Raw genomic sequence first — 25340 nt, 5'->3', positions numbered from 1 at the left:
ACCCGGACATGTACTGGCTTAAGCAGGGGGACACGTCTGACACTGCAGGATCTGAGTCCCTGGCGGCGTAGTGTGTTACTGATGGTAGCCTTTGTTACGTTGGTTCCAGCTCTCTGCAGGTCATTCACTAGGTCCCCCCGTGTGGTCCTTGGATTTTTGCTCACCGTTCTTGTGATCATTTTGACCCCACGGGGTGAGATCTTGCGTGGAGCCCCAGATCGAGGGAGATTATCAGTGGTCTTGTATGTCTTCGATTTTCTAATTATTGCTCCCACAGTAGATTTGTTCACACCAAGCTGCTTGCCTATTGCAGATTCAGTCTTCCCAGCATGGTGCAGGTCTACAATTTTGTTTCTGGTGTCCTTCGACAGCTCTTTGGTCTTCACCATAGTGGAGTTTGGAGTGTGACTGTTTGAGGTTGTGGACATGTGTCTTTTATACTGATAACAAGTTCAAACAGGTGCCATTGATACAGGTAATGAGTGCAGGACAAAGGAGCCTCTTAAAGAAGAAGGTACAGGTCTGTGAGAGCCAGAAATCTTGCTTGTTTGTAGGTGACTAAATACTTATTTTCCACCATAATTTGCAAATAAATTCTTTCCAAATCAGCCAATGTGATTGTCTGGATTTTTTTTCTCATTTTGTCTCTCATAGTTGAGGTCTACCTATGATGCCAATTACAGGCCTCTCTCATCTTTTTAAGTGGGAGAACTTGCACAATTGGTGGCTGACTAAATACTTTTTTGCCCCACTGTATATACACACATATACAGTTGTGTCCAAAATTATTCAACCCCCAATGCTGTAAAGGGGTTTAGGGACTATAGTGTACATTTGGAATTGTATTCAGAATCAAATCCTACAAGGACGTTGTAACTACCCAAATGCAACTAAAATGACATCAATTGTTTATGTAATACAGTAGTAAATGGTTCTTATGTGGTTTCTTCATTGCCACAATTATTCAACCCCTTAAAGACTACCACTCTGAAGAACAGAGGTTCATACAGGTGCTTTCCATCAGGTATTGAAAACACCTGTGGATGTCACCGAGCAGCAATCAAGCATAATAAGCACCAATTAGGCAGCTTTAAAATGACTGTGATACTCAGCTCCTTCTAGACATTTACTGGTGTGGTTACAAACATGGTGAAGGCAAGAGAATGGTCCAGGAAGACAAGAGAAGAGGTGATTTCTCTTCACAGGAAGGGCAATGGCTATAAGAAGATTGCAAAGATGTTAAACATACCAAGAGACACCTTAGGAAGCATCATTCGCAAATTCAAGGCAAAGGGCACTGTTGAAACGCTACCTGGTCGTGGCAGAAAGAAGATGCTGACTTCGACTGCTGTGCGCTACCTGAAGCGTAGAGTGGAGAGAAGTCCCCGTGTGACTGCTGAGGAACTGAGAAAAGATTTGTCAGATGTGGGTACAGAAGTTTCAGCCCAGACAATAAGACGCACACTGCGTAATGAAGGCCTCCGTGCCAGAACTCCCAGGCGTACCCCCTTGCTGTCTCCAAAGAATAAGAAGAGTCGACTGCAGTATGCCAAAAGCCATGTGGACAAACCACAAAAGTTGTGGGATAGTGTTCTGTGGACTGATGAAACAAAATTAGAACTGTTTGGGCCCATGGATCAACGCTATGTTTGGAGGAGGAAGAACAAGGCCTATGATGAAAAGAACACCTTGCCTACTGTGAAGCATGGTGGAGGGTCAATCATGCTTTGGGGCTGTTTTGCTTCTGCAGGTACAGGGAAGCTTCAGCGTGTGCAAGGTACCATGAATTCTCTTCAGTACCAGGAGATATTGGATGGAAACGTGATGCAGTCCGTCACACACCTGAGGCTTGGGAGACGTTGGACCTTTCAACAGGACAATGATCCCAAGCATACCTCCAAGTCCACTAGAGCATGGTTGCAGAGGAAAGGCTGGAACATTTTGGAGTGGCCATCGCAGTCACCAGACTTAAATCCGATTGAGAACCTCTGGTGGGACTTAAAGAAAGCAGTTGCAGTGCGCAAGCCTAAGAATGTGACTGAACTGGAGGCCTTTGCCCATGAAGAATGGGCGAAGATACCCGTAGATCGCTGCAAGACACTTGTGTCAAGCTATGCTTCACGTTTAAAAGCTGTTATAACTGTAAAAGGATGCTGTACTAAGTACTAAGATTGAATGTCACTTGGGGGTTGAATAAAACTGATAATGCTGTGAGCACAGAAAAGACATTTGTGGTTATTTCATTATAACTGTTATGTTATATTTGTCTGACCTACAAGTGCCTCTTTAATGTAAATGTAAGCAAGATGACTGAATGATCAAAAGCAATGTCAAACTGGCCAAAACACTCAATTTCAGTGGGGGTTGAATAATTTTGGACACAACTGTACATACACACACATACAGTGTATACACATGTACATGTCTGTAAAAAAGTAAGAACACCACATATAAATTGTTCATTTTTTCATTATATTGAATAAGTATTTGAAAATACAAGCATCAGATATTCATGTAGCCAGATAAAAGTGATACCCTTTAACAAATTACAGATAAAATTGACATGATGTATTCACTCTCATACACTAAATTAATGAAAATGTAGAAAAAGTATGTACACGCTTACATTTAACACCACCTTCAAATTAGAATGCAGTGTTTTAGATTTGGTGCCAATGATTACAAACTCCTTAGGGAGTATTCAGATAGAAATTTGAACCCAAGATATCCAAAGTCTGATGATCTCTTTGCTATTGTCATGTGGTGTCATCATAAGATCATAAAGTCCTCAGAAAGAAGATTGTGAAAGCCTAGGTGTCTTGTAAGGGATTGAAAAAGATTGTAAAATGATTTGAAATTAATAATTTTATTTTAAGGAAAATAAGACGATTTCAAACAACTGATAATTTGTTCAGGACTAGCCAGCCCAAAACATTCAGTCTAAAAGCTAACTATTTGCTGATAAACAAGTCTCCAAGAACCCCAACATTTAAATGTGGGATCTGCATGTAACTTTTGCAACAATCAGTTTTAAAGTGCATGCAATAACAATCATAAAGAGACTTCACCAATTTAAAGTGCTTGTAAATTCAATGGAAATAATCCAGTAAAAGCGTAATACCAGAATTCAATTCACTTTCAAGTACTGTATATTGGGATATGCTAGAGCATTATAAAAGTCTTCTCATGACTTCTGCAGCTTTTTATGATTGTAGTCTGTGTCATCCCAAGCCAGCACCATATTTGCAGAAACCGAACTTTGCCCTTTTCATACATCATTGCATTGAACCTGTGCATGCGCAATAGGATAAAACCCAGTCTGAACTGATGATTGTCAGCACTCTCGCAGTATTACAACATAATACCAAGCAGTAATGATGACAAACAAGGCACATATCTCTACAAATTGACAGCATGTACCATCAATTGAGATTCCATTGGGCATGCCTGAATGATGTCATAGAAAGAAGAAGCGGGGGATACAGTTGTGTTCAAAATAATAGCAGTGTGTTGAAAAAAGTGAATAAAGCTAAAAATCCTTCTAATAACTTTTATTTCCATACACACAAATGCATTGGGAACACTACACATTCTATTCCAAATCAAAACATGAAGAAAAATATATCAAAAGTGTGTTGTTCCTCTAAAAAAATTGAAGAAAAGTGAATATTAGACTGTTCAAAAAAATAGCAGTGTTTGTATTCTTCTTTACAAACTCAAACATTCACTATATAAACTGAAAAATGTTTGAAGATTTTGCTTTCCTTTGAATCACTTAATTAATATTTAGTTGTATAAGCACTGTTTCTGAGAACTGCTGTACATCTGTGTTGCATGGAGTCAACCAACTTCTGGCACCTGTGAACAGGTATTCCAGCCCAGGATGATTGGACTACATTCCACAGTTCTTCTCTATTTCTTGGTTTTGCCTCAGAAACTGCATTTTTGATGTCACCCCACAAGTTTTCTATTGGATTAAGATCCGGGGATTGGGCTGGCCACTCCATAACGTCAATCTTGTTGGTCTGGAACAAAGATGTTGCACGTTTACTGGTGTGTTTGGGGTCGTTGTCTTGTTGGAACACCCATTTAAAGGGCATTTCCTCTTCAGCATAAGGCAGCATGACCTCTTCAAGTATTCTGATGTATTCAAACTGATCCATGATCCCTGGTATGCGATAAATAGGCCCAACACCGTAGTATGAGAAACATCCCCATATCATGATGCTTGCGCAACCATGCTTCACTGTCTTCACAGTGTACTGTGGCTTGAATTCAGTGTTTGGAGGTCGTCTGACAAACTGTCTCCGGCCACTAGACCCAAAAAGAACAATCTTACTTTCATCAGTCCACAAAATGTTGCGCCATTTTTCTTTAGGCCAGTCAATGTGCTCTTTGGCAAATTGTAACCTCTTCAGCACGTCTTTTTTTCAACAGTGGGGCTTCTTGCAGATAGCTTGGCTTCACATAGGCGTCTTCTAATTGTAACAGTACTCACAGGTAATTTTAGACCTTCTTTGATCTTCCTGGAGCTGATTGTTGGCAGAGTCCTTGCCATTTTGAAGGTAGTTTTTCACTTTCTTCCACATCTTTCAGGTTTTGGTTGCCATTTTAAAGCATTTGCGATCATTTTAGCTGAGCAGCCTATCATTTTCTGCACTTCTTTATATGTTTTCCCCTCTCCAATCAACCTTTTAATCAAGGTACGCTGTTCTTCTGAACAATGTCAGGAACGACCCATTTTCCTCAGAATTTCAGAGAGAAATGCACTGTAACCAGCATGTACAACATTTGCTGCCTTCCTTCCTTAAATAAGGGCAATAATTGCCACCTGTTTTTCAAAGAATGAAGGACCTCACTAATAGAACTCCACATTGCTATTATTTTGAAAATGCCCCTTTCAATTAGTGATTCAATTACACAGAATCAGAAGCATTCATGTCATGACTGTTGGGTCTGTTGGATTTCTATTACTCTATTACACCTGCTAGTAAATTATTTGCCATGTAGAAATATCATTTCTACCAAAAACTGTGATTGATCAGGTTAGTGATGTCTGACTGCTATTATTTTGAACACAACTGTATATCCTAAACAGCACACCTGGAAAAACTTTAAAAGGCACCTAATATTTTGTCATGTTGCAATGATTTAAATTCTGCTGAGCTGTCAAGGAGAGTTTATTACCACTTTAACTGGCATGAAAGGAAAAAACCTTTTGCAATCTAAAGAGAACATAGATCAGGAATATAGTTTAACATTGAACATATAGACAAAGAACAGGCCTTCTGAAAAAATGTGCTGTGAACTGATGAATCAGAAGTAAATTTGTGTGGCAACAGTAACAGCGGTCGTGTTTGGTATAAATAACAGACAGCATTTCTGGAAAAAACTTCATACCAAATGTGAAGCATGATGGTGAAAAGGTTTCTGTGTGGGATTGCTTTGCTGGTCAGCTTGCAGTCATTGAGTCAGCTATGAATTTTCCATTATACCAAAGTGTGTATGATGAGATTGTGAGGCTACCTGTCTAAAAGTTAAAGATGACCCGAAATAGATCTTAAAACATGATAATGGTCCAAAGAACACTAGAAAATCACAGAGATATAGCTGAAAAATAGGAAATGAAACTTTATGGACTGACCCAGAGATAAAGGCCTGATTTGAATCTCATTGAAATGCTGTGGGGGAATTTGAAAAGGGCAATTTATGCAAGGCAACCCACAAGCATCTTACATTTGAAAGAATTTTGCATGAAGGAGTGATCAAAATTTTCAAAAGTCAAAATCAGAGACTGGTCAGCAGTTATGCATAATGCACACAAGAAGTCAATTTTGCCAAATGGGGCAATACCAGCTTCTACGACCAAGGGTGTACTCACTTTTTCCACAGAGCACCTTTAAATCTATTGATACTTTTGTTCAATAAATGATTTAAAAGGCAAGTTTTCCTTGTGTTTTGTTTTTAGCATGTACATTTTTATTGAGCAAAGCATTACAGAGTGTCAAGCAAATTGCATATTAATATACTGTTCACAAAGTTAAAAATAGTAACAGTATAAGTGATATTACAGAGCACATGGTATCACAGTATCAGTATCTTGCTATTTCATTTTTATGCTTTAAAGATACAATGCTCAGCATACAGTGGATATAAAAAGTCTTCACTCCCCTGTTAAAATTTCAGGTTTCTGTGATGTAAAAAAATGAGACAAAGATAAATAATTTCAGAACTTTTTCCACCTTTAATGTAACCTATACACTGCACAAGTCAGTTGAACAACAAACTGAAATCTTTTAGCTGGAGGGAAGTAAAAATAAAAAACGAAAATAATATGATTGTATAAGTGTGCACACCCTTAAAATAATACTTTGTTGAAGCCCCTTTTGATTTTATTATAGCACTCAGTCTTTTGGGTATGAGTCTATCAGCATGGCACATCTTGACTTGCCAATATTTGCCCACTCTTCCTTGCAAAAACACACCAAATCTGTCAGATTGCCAGAGCATCTCCTGTGCACAGCCCTTTTTAGATTACCCCACAGATTTTCCATTGGATTCAGGTCTAGGCTCTGGCTGGGCAATTCCAAAGCTTTAGTCTTCTTCTAGTGAAGTCATTCCTTTGTTGATTTGGATGTATGCTTTGGGTCGTTTTAATGCTGAAAGATGAAGTTCCTCTTCATGTTCAGCTTTCTAGAAGAAGCCTGAAGGTTTTGTGCCAATATTGACTGGTATTTGGAACTGTTCATAATTCCCTCTAGCTTGACTAAGGCCCCAGTTCCAGCTGAAGAAAAACAGCCCCAAAGCATGATGCTGCCACCACCATGCTTCACTGTGGGTATCGTGTTCTTTTGGTAATGCGCAGTGTTGTTTATGCGCCAAACATATCTTTTGGAATTATGGCCAAAAAGTTCAACCCTGGTTTCATCAGACCATAACACATTTTCCCACATGCCTTTGGGAGACTTCAGATGTGTTTTTGCAAACTTTAGCTGGGCTTGGATGTTTTTCTTCATAAGAAAAGGCTACCCCGTAGCCCAGACATGTGAAGAATAAGGGAGATTGTTGTCACATGTACCGCACACACTCCTTTTATGTTGCTGTAGGCCTCTTGGCAGCCTCCCAGAAAAGTTTTCTCGTATTTTCATCAATTTTGGAGGGCCATCCAGTTCTTGTTAATGTCACTGTTGCGCCATATTTTCTCCACTTGATGATGACTGTCTTCACTGTGTTCCATGGTATCTAATGCCTTGAAAAATTTTTTTTAAACTCTTCTCCTGACTGATACCTTTTAACAATGAGATTCCTCGGACCATGGCTTTTGCTGTAGGATGCAACTAAGAAAATGTCAGGAAAGACCTACTAGAACAGCTGAGCTTTATTTGGGGTTATTCAGAGGCACTTTAAATGATGGCAGGTGTGTACTGACTCCTAGTTAGCATGGTTTTAAATGTGATTGCTTAATTCTGAACAAAGCTATATCCTCAGTTATAATAGGGTGTGCACACTTAAAAAACTAAAATAATGTGGTTGCATATGTTTACTTCAGTTTGTTTTTCAATTGAGTTGTACAGTTTATAGGTCACATTAAAAGGTGGAAAACGTTCTGAAATGATTTATCTTTGTCTCATTTTTTCTACATCACAGAAACCTGATATTTTAATGGGGGGGGGGGGGGGTAGACTTTTTATATCCACTGTAAATGAGTACACCTGAACAGATTTGTCAGAAAACCTTTCCTTTCCTTTCAGAATCAACATTTTCTTTGAGACACTTCAGTACATTATACTCCCACACACGTGGGCCATTGATTGCAAACAAGATTTGTTAATTTGCACACACAAAAACATATTTTTCCTAACAAATTCATTCAAGACCATGTTGCAAAAATAAATACACCCCAATGAAAGTGTTAGGAGCAAAGCTAAATTTTAGCCAACAAAATCATAATTAACAAGAATTCAACTACAGGTGAGTCTAATTATTCATTAAACAGGTGTCCAGCAGACAGTTGATTATAAAAGGGAGTTACCTAACAAAGAAAACCTTTCCCATTTCATGCTGTCACCACATGGAAGAGAAATATCACAAGGCCTGAGAAAGAAAATAATTTCTTTACACAAGAAAGGAGAAGGCTACAAGAAGATCAGCAAAGCTGTACTCATCAGTCAAAATACTGTAGCAAAAGTGATCCAAAAATATAACAAAGATTGAACTGCAACCATTGTGCAGAGAAATCTCAACACCTCAACAGGAGCGTCTCCTGATGAGAAGGGATGAAGAAAATCGCCATGCAAATTCACTGCAGTTAGCTAAAGAGTAGAAAGCCAAACTGGGGTGATTGTTTCCTGTGACACAATACAGCGTACACTACAGAGGATTGGCATGCATGGGTGCTGTCCACGAAGGAAGCCTCTCCTAAAGCCCATGCACAAAAGAGCTCGCCTAGAATATGCCAGGGCCTTGCTGAAAAAGAAGACGACTACTGGGACTCTGTACTCTGGAGGGATGAGACCAAGATAAATGTTTTTGGAACTGAAGGTTTCAAAACCGTATGGCGTTGCAAAGGTGAGTACAAAGAAAAATGCATGGTGCTTACAGTGAAACATGGTGGTAGCAGTGTCCTTCTGTGGGGCTGCATGAGTGCTGCTGGTGTCAGGGAGCTGCATTTCATTGATAGTATCATGAATTCACAGATGTACTGCTCTATATTGAAAGAAGATGCTACCATCACTCCGTGCCCTTTGTCATCATGCACTTTTCCACCATGACAATGATCCAAAACACACATCTAAGGCTCCTGCTGCATTTCTGAAGAAGAACAGGGTGAAAGTGATTCAGTGTCCAAGTATGTCTCCTGATCCGAACTCAATCAAACACCTAAGGGTAATTCTGAAGAGATAGGTTGAGCATCACTCTCCATCAAAAGAGGTCGTTCTTGCAGAATGGAAAAGGAGCAGCACAGTGGCTTAATGGTTAGAACTTCTGCCTGGCAGTACTAGGGTCGCTGGTTCAAATCCCAACCATGGCACCACCTGCCTGGAGTTTTCATGTTTTCCCTGTGCTTGCGTGGGTTTCCTCCGGGTACTTCGGTTTCCTCCCACACTCCAGAGACATTCTGGTAGGTTAATTGGCTCCTGTCTAAATTGGCCCTAGTATGTGTATGTATGAATGTGAGTTAGGGACCTTAGATTTTACACCCCTTGAGGGTTAGGGACAGATGTGAATGTAACATATACAGTTGTGTCCAAAATTATTCAACCCCCAATGCTGTAAAGGGGTTTAGGGACTATAGTGTACATTTGGAATTGTATTCAGAATCAAATCCTACAAGGACGTTGTAACTACCCAAATGCAACTAAAATGACATCAATTGTTTATGTAATACAGTAGTAAATGGTTCTTATGTGGTTTCTTCATTGCCACAATTATTCAACCCCTTAAAGACTACCACTCTGAAGAACAGAGGTTCATACAGGTGCTTTCCATCAGGTATTGAAAACACCTGTGGATGTCACCGAGCAGCAATCAAGCATAATAAGCACCAATTAGGCAGCTTTAAAATGACTGTGATACTCAGCTCCTTCTAGACATTTACTGGTGTGGTTACAAACATGGTGAAGGCAAGAGAATGGTCCAGGAAGACAAGAGAAGAGGTGATTTCTCTTCACAGGAAGGGCAATGGCTATAAGAAGATTGCAAAGATGTTAAACATACCAAGAGACACCTTAGGAAGCATCATTCGCAAATTCAAGGCAAAGGGCACTGTTGAAACGCTACCTGGTCGTGGCAGAAAGAAGATGCTGACTTCGACTGCTGTGCGCTACCTGAAGCGTAGAGTGGAGAGAAGTCCCCGTGTGACTGCTGAGGAACTGAGAAAAGATTTGTCAGATGTGGGTACAGAAGTTTCAGCCCAGACAATAAGACGCACACTGCGTAATGAAGGCCTCCGTGCCAGAACTCCCAGGCGTACCCCCTTGCTGTCTCCAAAGAATAAGAAGAGTCGACTGCAGTATGCCAAAAGCCATGTGGACAAACCACAAAAGTTGTGGGATAGTGTTCTGTGGACTGATGAAACAAAATTAGAACTGTTTGGGCCCATGGATCAACGCTATGTTTGGAGGAGGAAGAACAAGGCCTATGATGAAAAGAACACCTTGCCTACTGTGAAGCATGGTGGAGGGTCAATCATGCTTTGGGGCTGTTTTGCTTCTGCAGGTACAGGGAAGCTTCAGCGTGTGCAAGGTACCATGAATTCTCTTCAGTACCAGGAGATATTGGATGGAAACGTGATGCAGTCCGTCACACACCTGAGGCTTGGGAGACGTTGGACCTTTCAACAGGACAATGATCCCAAGCATACCTCCAAGTCCACTAGAGCATGGTTGCAGAGGAAAGGCTGGAACATTTTGGAGTGGCCATCGCAGTCACCAGACTTAAATCCGATTGAGAACCTCTGGTGGGACTTAAAGAAAGCAGTTGCAGTGCGCAAGCCTAAGAATGTGACTGAACTGGAGGCCTTTGCCCATGAAGAATGGGCGAAGATACCCGTAGATCGCTGCAAGACACTTGTGTCAAGCTATGCTTCACGTTTAAAAGCTGTTATAACTGTAAAAGGATGCTGTACTAAGTACTAAGATTGAATGTCACTTGGGGGTTGAATAAAACTGATAATGCTGTGAGCACAGAAAAGACATTTGTGGTTATTTCATTATAACTGTTATGTTATATTTGTCTGACCTACAAGTGCCTCTTTAATGTAAATGTAAGCAAGATGACTGAATGATCAAAAGCAATGTCAAACTGGCCAAAACACTCAATTTCAGTGGGGGTTGAATAATTTTGGACACAACTGTATATGTATGTAAAGCGCTGCATAAATTGACAGCACTATATAAGTACCTGAAATAAATAAAAATAAAATAAAAATAATAGATGTCGTCAATGTGTTCATTCCATGCCTTGAAGACTGGTGATATCCTTACAAATCATGGAGGTCATACAAAATAATAGATGTAGTAGTTTTTGTTGTGGGGTGTATTCTTTTTTTTGCTTTAACTAATTTGAGTAAAATTGAAGATTTTGTAATCTAAGTTATACTATTAACCTTACTTTCATGTAATGAACTAAACAAATGTTCTATAACTCAGTTTTGTCACAGATTTGGAAATTGCTCTTGTGTTCATTGAGATATTGAGTAAAATCTTACTTTTCAAAAGGGGTGTACTTATTTATGCTGAGCACTGTATATCGGTAATAAGAAACAAAATGGTTGTGCAGTCTTACAGAAAAGAATCAGAACTTAGCTCATTTTGAAGCTACTACCTGTAGGCCTATGCAGCTGGGATAGAAGAGATGTTATGAAAGTTATGAACTGGCAGACAGTTAACTAATAATATCCAAGTCTGGCCAACAACCTAGCAAATCAGCTTTCTACATAAATATAAAATCATTTTCCACTTTTTATTATTTGTACAAACTTGTTATTCACTGTCCCACCTTATACTTTCTTACTCCATTTTACAAAACATCTAGTTTGTCCAAAAGTACAGTGAAGTGTGTGTGTGTACATACAGTGCATTCATTAAGCATTCAGACTCCCTCCACTTTTTTCACTTTTGTTATGTTGTAGCCTGATACTACAGTTGTTTAAAATTCATTTTTTTCTCATTAATCTACATTCAATACCCCATAATGACAAAGTGAAATTTATTAAAAAGAAAAAAGTGAAATATTACATTGGCATACGTATTCACACAGGACTTCCCTCCAGCCCCCTTCTGTGGACTTGCTAGTCACCTGAGCTTTCTCAGTCTGACACTCGTAGTCCTGTGTGCAAGAAGTCCTTCCAATATAGGGCCTTGTCTCCCGAGAAGGTCATCCCCCCTGGCTGGCGCACATTGCAATCTCTACACAAACGCTGTGTCCCTGAATGGTAGCAACTGCCCTGAGCTACTCTCAGACCAGGCTTATAATGACCCTGCAGACCTGTGCAGACACATCCAGACACAATTATGGCATAACAAAGGGGACCTAAACTAAACGGTCTCAGGTAAAAACAGTAGCTTTTGTTGCATATATTTGCAAATACATGGTGAAGTCACACAGCTGTGCCAAGACACTGCTATAGAGTCCCTGACTCAAAACTTGTCGGAGTCCCCAACTATGCGCCATGTGTAGTCAGTGCACCAACCAATAGCAAGCTCATGTGGATGCAACCCCTTCTTACTTAAAATTACAGCAACACACCAGAAGCTTAGACATCACCCATACAAGGCAACTGAAGACTTCCAATGTGCGTCTGCACCAAAAAATGGCACTAACGCAAATCAGTTTGTAACTAGCAAGAAGAAGAAAGGTGCACTTGGGCAGGGCGAAATACAAAGCAATACAAAGGGGGTCTCTAGCACACTTTCACGCTAGCCAGTAAAAAAAAAAAAAATTATTAAACTGTCATAAATACACAGGTTAATAGCAGGCTTTTTAAGACAGAAACTTACAGTATACAGTACATACAGTATATTAGATACAAAGAGACACGTGCCAATCTATATGTTGCATATAATAATATTGATATGTTTATAAGTAATATAAACTAGCAGTTTGTGCTAGTTTTGTGCCATTGTTTTTCCTCTCTAGGACTCTAGCTAGAACTACCAAAAAACTAGAACTACCAGAAAATCTCAACAAAATGTAAAATAACAGAGAAAACTAGAGGAAATTAATTTTTTTTTTACACATGTCCAACAATTGCAACTAAAGATTTCTACACAAATTTACATTTACCTTCAGGTTTCGCATCAGTCGCAGCATGTCGCATGTTTTTCAAGTGAAGTTGTGCTCTTTGTAGTTTCTGTTCTGCATTAAAAAGCTTTGAAACAAAATAAAGACCCTGTCAATTCACATGCTGTGCATTAACAGATAGAAAGGAAAACATCAAGTAACTCTACTTAACTGCGTTTGCAATTAAACTTTTCATATAAAAGCCCTAAAGCAAATTTCAGATACTTTCTTTAAAACACTTTCTGTGAAATAAAAATGCTCATAATATCCCTATGCTATGGTGAGGTACACGGAAAAGAATTAAAAGAAACACTTTTGTGTGGACATCTTCCAACACAGTAGCAGCCTCCACTTTTATTTTCTTTTTTAAATAAGCAATCTATAAACAGGGAACACAACCTGTTTAACCAGAGCTTCCATTTTTCATGCAGGTAAAGCTGTGGTGCACCAGTACGCCCTAATACTTTTGTTTGTCCTCTGCTGATCTGTCCTGCAATTGCATCTGGTTTGCCATAAAGGGAGAATATTCCTAAACACAGCACTGTAGGCTCTTTGCTGTATCTCATATTCAGAATATCTAATATTTAAAAAATTTCAATATTTTCTTCACAGTTATCAATCAGATCAAACTTGACATAAAACTCTGGAACTGGGAGCGAATTTATACAAAGGGCTAATGTGGACAAAATGTGAGATCAATGTGAGCTAGGTCTCCACCATTTTCTGATTTTGGGGGTCTGCTGTCTTTAAAGTGATTCTAAAGGCTTACATTTTTAAAAAATAACAAACATGTTATACTTACCTGCTGTGTGCAGTGGTTTTGCACAGAGCAGCCTGGATCCTCCTTTTCTTGGATCCCCCGCTGGCACACCTAGCCCTTCCCTCTTGTGGGGTGCAAATAGCTTGCTATGAGGGTACCTGCTGCTCCATGTGTCCATTTACACACGGAGCTGCGGCTCAGCGCCGCCCCGTCTCTTCTCATTGGCTTACTGGCTGTGATTGACAGCAGTGGGAGTCAATGGCTCCCGCTACGGTCTCAGCCAATGAAGAGAGGGAGTCCGGAGATAGCAGAGACTCCAGTGCACATCACTGGGGGCATAGAATGCATGATGGTAAAAAACCTTGAGCCTTTACAACCACTTTAATAAGGCTCTTTTACTAATGCACCTCCTGGATTTTACCAGTCTTCAACAAGGGTCCAAACAAACATCCTTTCCGCATTTCTCCTCTGCAGCAGGAAATGATGGCCCTCTTTGCGTATGTAGTCTCTTCCCATTAAAGGCTTTTCAGGCAGAATTTTACTTTTCACAATAAATAGAAGAATTTCATTTATATTTATTGTTAATGTCGTCTCTATTTAAGCCATCCCAGTGTGTCCATCTCTCATGTACCTAGTCCAACTAGTTTGTTTTAGGTGGCCACAAACTACACAATCTGATTGTACAATCTCTGTAAAATCTCCTTTAGATTTGCCAAAACTATATAATAAGAGTAAAAGTAAATTAAAATTAAAAGTAAATTAAGTATTTGATCCCCATGCAAAACATGACTTAGTACTTGGTGGAGAAACCCTTGTTGGCAAGCACAGAGGTAAGACGTTTCTTGTAGTTGGTTACCAGGTTTGCACACATCTCAGGAGGGATTTTGGTCCACTCTTCTTTACAGATCTTCTCTAAATCCCTAAGGTTTCTTAGCTGTCGCTTGGCAACTCGCAGTTTCAGCTCCCTCCATAAACTTTCTATAGGTCTGGAGACTGGCTAGGCCTTTCCATGACCTTAATGTGCTTCTTCTTGAGCCACTCCTGTTGCCTTGGTGGAATGTTTTGGGTCATTGTCATGCTGGAAGGCCCTGAAATAAGGTTCTCATCCAAAAATTTACAATACATGCCTTGTCCATTGGCCCCTCAATGCGACAAAGTAAGCCTGTACCTTTAGTAGAGGAATAGCCCCAAAACAGAATGTTTCCACCTCCGTGCTTGTCTGTAGGGATGGTCATAGTCAGCATTTTTCTTCCTCCAAACACGGTAAGTCAAGTTAATGCCAAAGAGCTCAATTTTGGTCTTATTTGGTCTCACAGCACTTTCTCCCAATCCTTCTCTGAATCATTTAGATGTTCATTGGCAAACTTCAGATGGTCCTGTACATGTGCCTTCCTCAGGAGGGGGACCTTGCGGGCGCTGTGGGATTTAAATCCATATCGGCATATTGTGATACCAATGGTTTGGTGACTGTGGTCCCAACTGCCTTGAGATGATTTACAAGCTCCTCCCATGTAGTTCTGGGCTGATCCCTCACTTTTCTCACGATCATCCTTACCCCATGAGGTGATATCTCACATGGAGCTCCAGACCAAGGGCAATTGATGGCTATTTTGTATTTCTTCCATTTGCGAATAATCGCTCCAACAGTTGTCTCCTTCACACCAAGCTTCTTGCTGATGGCCTTGTACCCCATTCCAGCCTTGTGCAGGTCTACAATCTTGTCCCTGATGTTCTTTGACAGCTCTTTGGTCTTTCCCATGATAGTGAATTTTGTATGGAAGAAAGATTCTGTGGACAGGTGTCTTTTATACACATAATGAGTTGTTGTTAGGAGCACCTTCTTAAATTGGCAGGACTAATCTGTATACCACATGAGCATCTAGTCAGTCTGTGGGAGCCAGAACTATTGTTGGTTGGTAGGGGATCAAATACTTATTTTACTCACTGAACTGCAACCCAATTTATAACATTTGTATCATGTGGGGTTTTTTTCTGGATTTTTGGTTGATATTCTGTCGTCTTTATCATTTAAAATAAACCTATGATAAAAGTTATAGACCCTTCATTTCTTTATATGTATGCAAACTTACAAAATCTGCATGGGATCAAATAATTATTTTCCCCCACTGTAGTTGATGGTAGATCTAAAGGAGACTGTACAATTAGATTGTATGTATGCAGTGTACGGCAAGCTTTACAGACTTCCAGGGACACACTTATTTTGTTCAATACTACAGCTCTGCTCCACATAAACTGTTCAATTCAAAAAACTTCTCCTGCTCCAGTGTGCACACTCTGCCCAATAAACGATCTATGCAGGGAGATGAAGAGATAAAAAACTACTGATTAGCAGTGGAAGACACTATGTATTCAGAGAGACCTGTGCTGTAAATAATTGCATTAGAGAAGCATGTAAGTACAGAGGTGGGTGGGAGCAATTTTCTGCAGGGGGAGGACAGGTTCAGGGTGTGTGTTAATGAGGTCAGCAGCTGAAGTACTTCCTCTTTATACTAACAGTTTTCACATCCTATAAGACTTATACCAGGAAGTCTTTGAGAAGCTTTCAATAGAAGAAAGTAGAGGCTGAGGTAACGCCTGTCCTAGAACGTAGAGACAGCATTTTCTTTTCTGCAACAGAGGTAGAGACTCACCCTTCTCTGTTCTCGGTTCCCTAGATCACCCAGTCCAGTTAATTTCAGGTTGCTTTTTATGCAAATGATATTTTGTAAAACATAGGAAATCCACTGTTCTCCCTTTCTTGCTTTATAAAGCTATCAACACAGTAAAATCAGAATCACTGAGAATTCATCTCTCTACCAATGTTAAAGAAAATATATTATATCAAATTATCTAGGAAAGAGGATGATCATATACTGTATATCATAGGGCATTTAACCAGGCAACCTTTCCCTTATTATTCAGATGCTTTGTTAGGGCCTTTGAAGGATGGTTCTGCCATCTTAATTTGTTCACTCTCTTTTTTTATTTTTTAGATTTAAAGAGATATACAGGCTACAGAATGTCAGAAAGGGTGGTGGTGGTGATGGGGTTTATGTAGTGTTTACGTACAGGCATAATACATCAACAGGGATGTTTGTATATCATTTTGCAGCTAGGCTGGACTATAGCCATTGAAATAGTCACCTCAACTCAAATTTCTAATTTTATTTTGTGTTCTTCCTATCTGCACAGTGTACAAAGAGCACTTAAAATTTGATATTTCTCAGAGTTGGGGTAAAAACCCAGGAATACAGTTAATTGCATGTGTTTTAGCATTTTTAGGGAAAAGAGGGTTTTTGAATATTTGGGCATTTTATTATGCTGCTCAACATTGATAAAATGCCACCCTCACCTTTAAACCAAAATATTTAGGGTAAATTTGACACGCTGCTGGTACATTCCATAAGCATGTCTACTACAGATTATTTAATTCTGTATTAACTACATATTTAACTTTAAACTTATGGGTGTGACTTGGGCAGCGATGTGAGTGGACGTGCGGGCTAGAGCTCTCCTTTCCCATCCTACATGGGGACCCATCCTGATTTACCAAGCTAGATTGTACACCCTCGCTCTCCTGAGACCCCTGGATCTCTTGGTGCTTGTAATTCTTGCTCCGGGCTCATGACAACAGGGAAGAGAGGTTGGCGGCCGACCACGCCACTTAAGATGGCGCCGGACCTCAGCCTCAGCGCTCAGTTAAGGAGAAGCTGCGTGATACAACCGCCCGCTTGGAGCATTTTGCCCGAACACCGGCTAAGGATTCTGGCGGCCCCAGTACATCGGCATCTCCAGTGGGGATAGCTACTTCCTTGACTTCCAACTCCCCGGACTGGGAGGAGGACGCAGCCACATGGCCTATTCCTGAGGGCGCAGTAAAAAACCCTGCTCCAGACCCTGACTCCATCCCTGATGGTGACACTGAACCGACATTAAAAGATTTTATGTCAGCAATTGCCTCCTGTAATAGCTCTCTTACTACTCTAACCCAGGGATTTGGAGGCATGAGGGAAGATATTTCTTTACTTAAACAAGATTTACGCAAATTTAAAGAAACGGTTACTGCTGTGGAAGACAGAATTAGTGTGCTGAAGGACAATGTTCATCCCTTGCTGCAATCTACAACTCAGAAGTTAGCCAGTCATGACTTCCGTTTGGAGGATCTAGAAAATTGTTTATGCCGGAATCTTGTTAGAATAATGGGTCTTCATGAAAGAACGGGTGGACATTGTGGAAACCTGGCTTAAAACTACATTTGTAGTTGAAAGTTTTACTCCTTTATTTGCTGTAGAGAGGGCGCACAGAGTGCCAGCTAGGCCGTCACCGCCAGGAGCACCTCCTAGAACCTTTCTGATAAGGATGCTTAATTATCAAGGTCAAGACATCATTTTCCTGATTTTTTGGCGGAAATGCAGCACCAACGTGCAAAGTATTCTGATGTGAAGAGAAAGATGCGCCAATTGGATCTTAGTTACTCCACGCTATATCAGGTTAGGCTGTGGGTAGTTGCTCATAATACTACCTACTTTTTTAATGTGCCAGCTGTAGCTGCCCAGTGGCTAGATGAATATATGTGACCCAGTTGCTCTTCCAACCCACCTTGAACCCTGGTCACATGGCCCCCCAGGTAGTGGCTCCTGCAAGGAGCGAGTTATTTTATAGGCTGTTTATATTTTTCTTCTTTTTATGTTTTTCATTTATTTTTTCCTTTTTGATGACTTTTGGTTTTTATGATCATGCAAAATATTTGATTGTATGGGCTTGAGATCAGTGCTATTCTCAAAGGTTTATGAGCCAGATGCTCTCCGAAGCAGTAAGAATTAGTCTTCTCAAAGTGATGATCATATACGCTCTGAACTCTTTCACTCTGTTTCATGGCGTGGGGCCCCCATTCCACTTTTTTGGCTCCACTCGCTGGAGCAGGAAATTTTATTATACTTTGATTTTTGCTGAACTATTATGGGTACATTGACTGACACTTTAATTTCCTGGAATGTGAGAGGACTCGGTGATGCCACCAAGCGACAAGCTGTGTTTGCTACTCTGAAATGTCATTCTCTTTCTGTGATCTGTTTGCAGGAGACCCACCTTTAGATACTCTAAAATATTTGAAACGCACTACTTATAGTACTCATTATCATTCTACTTATACCTCTTATTCTAGAGGGGTGCCTATCTTAATAGCTAATGGGATGGACTTCTCCTGAAGCCAGGTCCAGCAGGATATGAAAGGGAGGTATATATTCCTGTATTGTACGTTGTTTAGGAAACCATATTTGGTGGCTAAAAACTATATCCCTCCTCCCTATTCACTTGACATCCTTAGGGACCTCCTAAAGTTTACACCAGATCGAATATCATTTGCAAGATAGTTCATCTAGATCAGTCAGGCTTTATTCCAACTAGAGCAACTTCCATAAAAATTAGAAGAATGTTTCTGAACTTGAAAATCCCTACGAGTGATGATGGTAATAGAGCAGTGTTATCGCTTAATGCGGCGAAAGTATTCAATAGTATAGAATGGAGTTTCCTGTGGCACTGTCTAAGGAAGTTTGGAATTGGGCCCAAATTTCTACAATGAATCCAACTTCTCTATGTAGCGCCGACAGCTAGAGTACAAAATAATGGGCATGTTTCGGATCCTTTCCCTCTATATAGAGGTACGAGACAGGGATGCCCATTATCACCCCTCCTTTTTGCGTTGGCTTTGGAGCCCTCTAATATCATAGGATTCAAAAGGTCTACAGGGGAGGACAAAATAGCATTATATGCTGATGACACCTTATTGTTTTTGGGGGACACTTCCTCCTCTTTACCACTTCCCGTCCAGCCGTTGTATATAAACGGCCGGACGGTGGCAGTGCAGGGTCGGGTGGCCGTTTATAAACGGTCTCCCCGCCCCCTGCTTGTGCGCGCTCCCTGGGAGCGCGCAGCACCATGATCCGGTGCCCGCTGTGTCCTCCGGACACAGTGGAACACCGATCGTCGGACAGGACCTCTGTGCAAGGTCCCGATCATGTGATCACTGATTGGCCAATCAGTGATCACATGCAGAGTAGTAAGCAAGATGTCACTTCTGACATCATTGCTTACTACATGTGAAATCTGTGAATGATCACAGAGGTCACATGGTACAAGGCTATTCACAACAGCCATGTACCATGTGACAAGCTGTGACCAATCACAGCTCACACAGTAGTTCTCAATGGCTGCAAGAATGCAGCCAGAGAGAAGGATAAATGATTGCTTTTACAGCCTTTATGGGTGTAAAAGCAATCAGTGTAAAAAAAAAAAAAAAATCTTCATCACCCCCCACAAGTAGTACAGTGTCACCATGGTGACACTGTACTGCTAGGGTGCCAGTATGCAAAAAAAAAACAAATAATAATCTAAAAAAAATAAAGTAAAATGTTTAAAAATTTTAATTTTTGGTTATAAACTAATTTGAGTTTTTTTTTTTTTACTAAAAAGATAACGGAATAAATTTTGCCCAAGATTTATGATGAAATATTATTTATTAGCAAAATTTTATAAGAAAAACACTTTCTTTTTCAAAATTTTTGGACTTTTTCATTTACAATCAGTGATCACAGTGGTGAATAAATAAAAAACACAGTGGTGAATAAATACCACCAAAATAAAGCTTGATCTGTCTCAAAAAAATGCTAAAAAATTAATATGGGTACAGTGTTGCATGACCGTGCAATTGTCATTCAAAGTGTGATAGCGCTGAAAGCTGAAAATTGGCCTGGACAGGAAGGGGGTAAAAGTGTTCGGACTAGAAGTGGTCAATTGAAGTAATGTCCCTTATCAACACATATGGTTCATTTTCAGGTTTTACTATTAATTGGGACAAGTCAGTTCTTTTACCGCTGGACCCCCTTCCATTAGACCTACCCCAAATTGCTAAGCAGATATCGGTTGTGTCCTCCTTCAAATATTTGGGAGTTCTGGTCACCCCTCAGGTGCCTATGAGAAATGTAATTTGGAATCCTTATTCCATAGGTTAAAACAAACGGGTGGAACGTGGTGTAAATTGCCTCTAATGGTCATTGGTAGGGCTAATTTAGTTAAGATGGTTTGGATGCCTCAGCTCCTCTATATTTTACATAATTGCCCAGTGTGGCTTTCGCAGCTCTTTTTTTGAAAAATGTAATCTCTTTTTAGGGATCTTATCTGGAAATATAGACATCCCAGAATACGGCTTTCCACATTACAACTGCCCAAGGATGGGGGGGGCCTGGCTGTACCTAATGGCAGATTATATTTTATAGCGTTGCAGATGCAACATTGGTATGGCTGGAATAAGCTGGATGCCTCTGACCCAATCCAGTGTATTATTCCCTCTCAATTTATTAGTGCCCCACCAGTACAATTGTTAAGTCTCTTCTTTCCTACTTTTAATTTAATTAATAAGGTATGGGACTGTGTACGAACCATAACCACGCATAAGGGGTACACTCAATATATGTCTATTTGGAATAACCCCCAGTTATCAGCAGTGGCGAACCTTGAGGGCTTTGATCTTTGTAAACGGTCTGGCCTGTGGTTTCTCCATCAATTGTATAATCAAGATGTATTTTTGCCCTTTAGAGAGCTCGCTAGTAGACCGATATCATAAAGTTTTTTTCAATATCTACAGTTACGCCATGCATTACATTGCCAAGCTGTGACAATCCTATCTAAATATAACCCTTCCATACCATTGACTATGGCGGTATTCACATCTTGCCCAAAGAGAGGTCTCATTGGGGATCTATACTCCTCCCTACAAACATCTATTACTGCTCACTCCCAAATGCAGAGTTTACTACAGTGGCGGCAGGATCTTGAAATAATACAGGACAGGGAATGGGTTCAGGCACTGAAATCCCTTTCACAAGTTTCTTTATTCCCATCACAACTCCTGACACAACTGTTTATAATTCATAGGGTGCATTATAACCCACAAAAGCTTCACTCCTGGGGGAGAATAGAATCTCCATTATGCTCTAGATGTCACTTAGATACCGGTACACTTATCATATGCTGTGGTGCTGCCCTAAACGTCACCGGTCTTCTGTCTTTAACACCCTTAATTCAATCTGTTCCATTCAAGTGCAATTAGATCCCTAAATTGCATTACTAAGCATAATTTCTGAGGACATCCTCCCCGTTGAGATGCACTTATTATGTATTAGATCCCTATATTTAGCCTGTAAACATATCCTTCAAAAGTGGATCTCCACTACACCACCAACTTATAGTCAATGGCGTAGTACTCTTAATGTTAATTAGAAGAGAGAGGAACTGACTTACAAGCATAGGAACTGCCCTAAAAAAATTAGGAAAATATGGTCTCTGTGGTTGGAGTATAATGAATCAGCATTTTCATCATTATCCATGGGGATGGATGAGGGGAGTTAGATATCAAGTATAAATAGATACAATGTTACTTATACTGAAAGGTCTTCAGGTTTTGTCTGCAGTGGTGATATCGGAGAAGGGTTGTATTGAGGTGTCTGATCATACTGGCTCTGACTATCTTGTATATAAGTGATGTCATTTTGCACGATCTCTATATATAACAAAAATATTTTCTGGCCATAAGGCCTATAGCCTCATCTATTGTAATCATTTTCTCTGTTTTCTGTTCTAGTTCAAATAATGTCCAGATTTGCATCAGCTGGTTTTGGCATAATATTGTTCCATGTAGCATTTATATATCTTGTTTGCCGTTTTGTTTTTATAAAATGCAAAAACACTTTAATAAAAATTACTTGATTAAAAAAAAAGGTCTCTAAACTTGCCTGTAAAGTCTGCCTCCATGCCTGCTCAGCAATAAAGAAGGTCATTGCTTCCAACCGACTCACAGCCAAAGCTCCTATTCCCACATTTCCACAGAGACTGAACAAAATATAGATGAATGAAAAATGTACTGCTTGGCTTGAGGGTAGCATTCTATTGTTTAGAAAACATTGGACTTCTGGGTGACTAATTAGCTCACCTTCTGTGATTCTCAAAAAAGTTATGGATCAATATCTATTATTATTATTATTATTATACAGGATTTATGTAGCGCCAATGGTTTGCTGAGCGATTTACATTATAGTGGGGGACAATACAGTAACAATACAGTTCAATACAAGAGGGAGTTGAGGGCCCTGCTCCTTGGAGCTTACAATCTAGGAAGGAGGGGTGAGTGGTACAATAGGTAATAACTGTGGGGGATGGAGTGGTTGGAAGCGTAGAGGATACCAGTATTAGCAGAGGGCGGGATAGGGTTCCCTGAAGAGATAGGTTTTCAATGATCGCCTATAGATAAGTAGAGTAGGTGATAGTCTGATAGATTGGGTTAGGGAGTTCCAGAGGATGGGTAACGCCCTAGAGTAATCTTGGCGACGAGCATGGGAGGAGGAGATAAGGGAGCTAGAGAGTAGGAGGTCTTGCGAGGAGGTGAGTGTACGGTTTGCGTGATATTTAGAGATAAGATCGGATATGTAAATTGGGGCAGTGCTGTGGATGGCTTTATATGTCATTGTTAGTGTTTTGAATTTTATCCGTTGGGCAACTGGGAGCCAGTGGAGGGATTGGCAGAGAGGGGTGGCAGATACAGAATGAGTAGTAAGGTGGATGAGTCTGGCAGCAAAGTTCATGATAGACTGGAGTGGGGATAGCCTGCGATGAGGTAGGCCAATGAGGAGGGAGTTACAATAGTCGAGGCGTGATAAGACAAGGGAGTGAATAAGTAACTTAGTGGTTTCAGGAGTTAGGAACGGGTGAATCTTGGAGATGTAGAAATCTAGAAATGTATTCATATTTTATCTGCATTTCTTTGTTTAGTTCATAATGTTTGTAAGGTTAAAAGTCTGAAAATTATGTCTCTCTTTTGTTGCATAACATTGGTAATGTATTAGCTGTTTTTACTTGTCCCCTTCTACAGATTCTAACCACTTGATGACTAGAAGTTGTTAAATCCCTATGGGCAGGTTGCCCTGAAAGGTAACTTCTCAAGTAATTCTGAAAAGCATGCCATCAGAGGGCTGGACAATTTATCAGGAAGGAAGGGAGTATAATGAAGCTAAAATGGTGCTCAGGTCTTAAAGGTCTCAAAAATTGTGAGCACGCAGAGACAGGTATGCCGAGAGATGAATACTTTCGTATCTATAATCCTACATTTGTAAAAAAAAATTAGTATCCCAAAAACATGGTGTCAAAACATATTTTCACTAACAGAGCTGCAGCCGTGTTCAAATTTACACTGAAAGATCGCGCTAAACCAGTGGTCTCCAAACTGCGGCCAGAATGTGGAACTTTGCATGCCTTTATCCGGCCCTTAGGGATTCTGTTTACAGATATTAAGAGTTATTCCTCCCACTCATATAAACGCTGAAACTTTATTTCTTTCACTGACAATGATGGGGCATTATTCATTCCACTGATACCAATGATTGGCACTACTCCTCCCGTTGACACTATCGATGAGGCACTATTCCTTCCACTGATGTAAATGATGGAATATTATTTCTTTCACTGACCTTAATGATGGGACATTATTCTTCCACTGATACCAATGGTGGAGCACTATTCCTCTCACTGACTGCAATGATGGCATTCTATTCCTCTCACTGACTGCAATGATGGGGCACTATTCATTCCACTGACACCAACAATAGGGTATTATTCCTATCACTAATACCTGCTATGGGACACAATTCCTCCTCCTACTGACCACAGGTGTTATACAATTTTTTTACTCCTAATCGCCACAGTCCAGCCCCCTAAAGTCTGAAGAACAGAAAATTGTTCCATTGTTTAAAAGGTTTGGAGACCCCTGCTCTAAACCAAAAGTCATTTTTAATGCTCGTACATACAGTTGTGTTCAAAATAATAGGAGTCAGACATCCCTAACCTGATCAATCACTGTTTTTGGTAGAAATGATATTTCTACATGGCAAATAATTTACTAGCAGATGTAGTAGAGTAATAGAAATCCAACAGACCCAACAGTCATGACATGCATGCTGCTGATTCTGTGTCATTGAATCACTAATTGAAAGGGGCATGTTCAAAATAATAGCAGTGTGGAGTTCTATTAGTGAGGTCATTCATTCTTTGAAAAACAGGTGGCAATTATTGCCCTTATTTAAGGAAGGAAGGTAGCAAATGTTGAACATGCTGGTTACAGTGCATTTCTCTCTGAAATTCTGAGGAAAATGGGTCATTCCTGACATTGTTCAGAAGAACAGCGTACCTTGATTAAAAAGTTGATTGGAGAGGGGAAAACATATAAAGAAGTGCAGAAAATGATAGGCTGCTCAGCTAAAATGATCGCAAATGCTTTAAAATGGCAACCAAAACCTGAAAGACATGGAAGAAGCGAAAAACTACCATTCGAATGGATAGAAGAATAGCCAAAATGGCAAGGACTCAGCCAACAATCAGCTCCAGGAAGATCAAAGAAGGTGTAAAGTTACCTGTGAGTACTATTACAATTGGAAGACGCCTATGTGAAGCCAAGCTATCTGCAAGAAGCCCCCGCAAAGTCCCACTGTTGAAAAAAAGACATGTGCTGAAGAGGTTACAATTTGCCAAAGAGCACATTGACTGGCCTAAAGAGAAATGGCGCAACATTTTGTGGACTGATGAAAGTAAGATTGTTCCTTTTCGGTCTAGTGGCCGGAGACAGTTTGTCAGACGACCCCCAAACACTGAATTCAAGCCACAGTACACTGTGAAGACAGTGAAGCATGGTTGCGCAAGCATAATGATATGGGGATGTTTCTCATACTACGGTGTTGGGCCTATTTATCGCATA

The 25340-nt window shown here is 40.2% G+C and overlaps 1 protein-coding gene across 1 annotated transcript in view; it reads right to left on the bottom strand.

Annotated features, from left to right (window-relative positions):
* The window catches only part of IFT81 (intraflagellar transport 81), a 227136-nt gene that overhangs the window by 126052 nt on the left and 75744 nt on the right, over positions 1–25340 (bottom strand). Inside the window, exon 8 of the mRNA XM_089676578.1 lies at positions 12787–12871. Coding sequence (XP_089532704.1) covers positions 12787–12871 — 85 coding nt within the window. The remainder of the gene's footprint in view (positions 1–12786; positions 12872–25340) is intronic.

The sequence above is a fragment of the Staurois parvus genome, unplaced genomic scaffold, assembly GCF_062004578.1.
Source record: "Staurois parvus isolate SC_StPar_1 unplaced genomic scaffold, SC_StPar_1.0 ptg000014l, whole genome shotgun sequence".
In the NCBI taxonomy this organism is placed as follows: domain Eukaryota; kingdom Metazoa; phylum Chordata; class Amphibia; order Anura; family Ranidae; genus Staurois; species Staurois parvus.
Note: the sequence above shows the minus strand (reverse complement) of the source record. Positions and strands in the feature narration are given on the sequence as shown.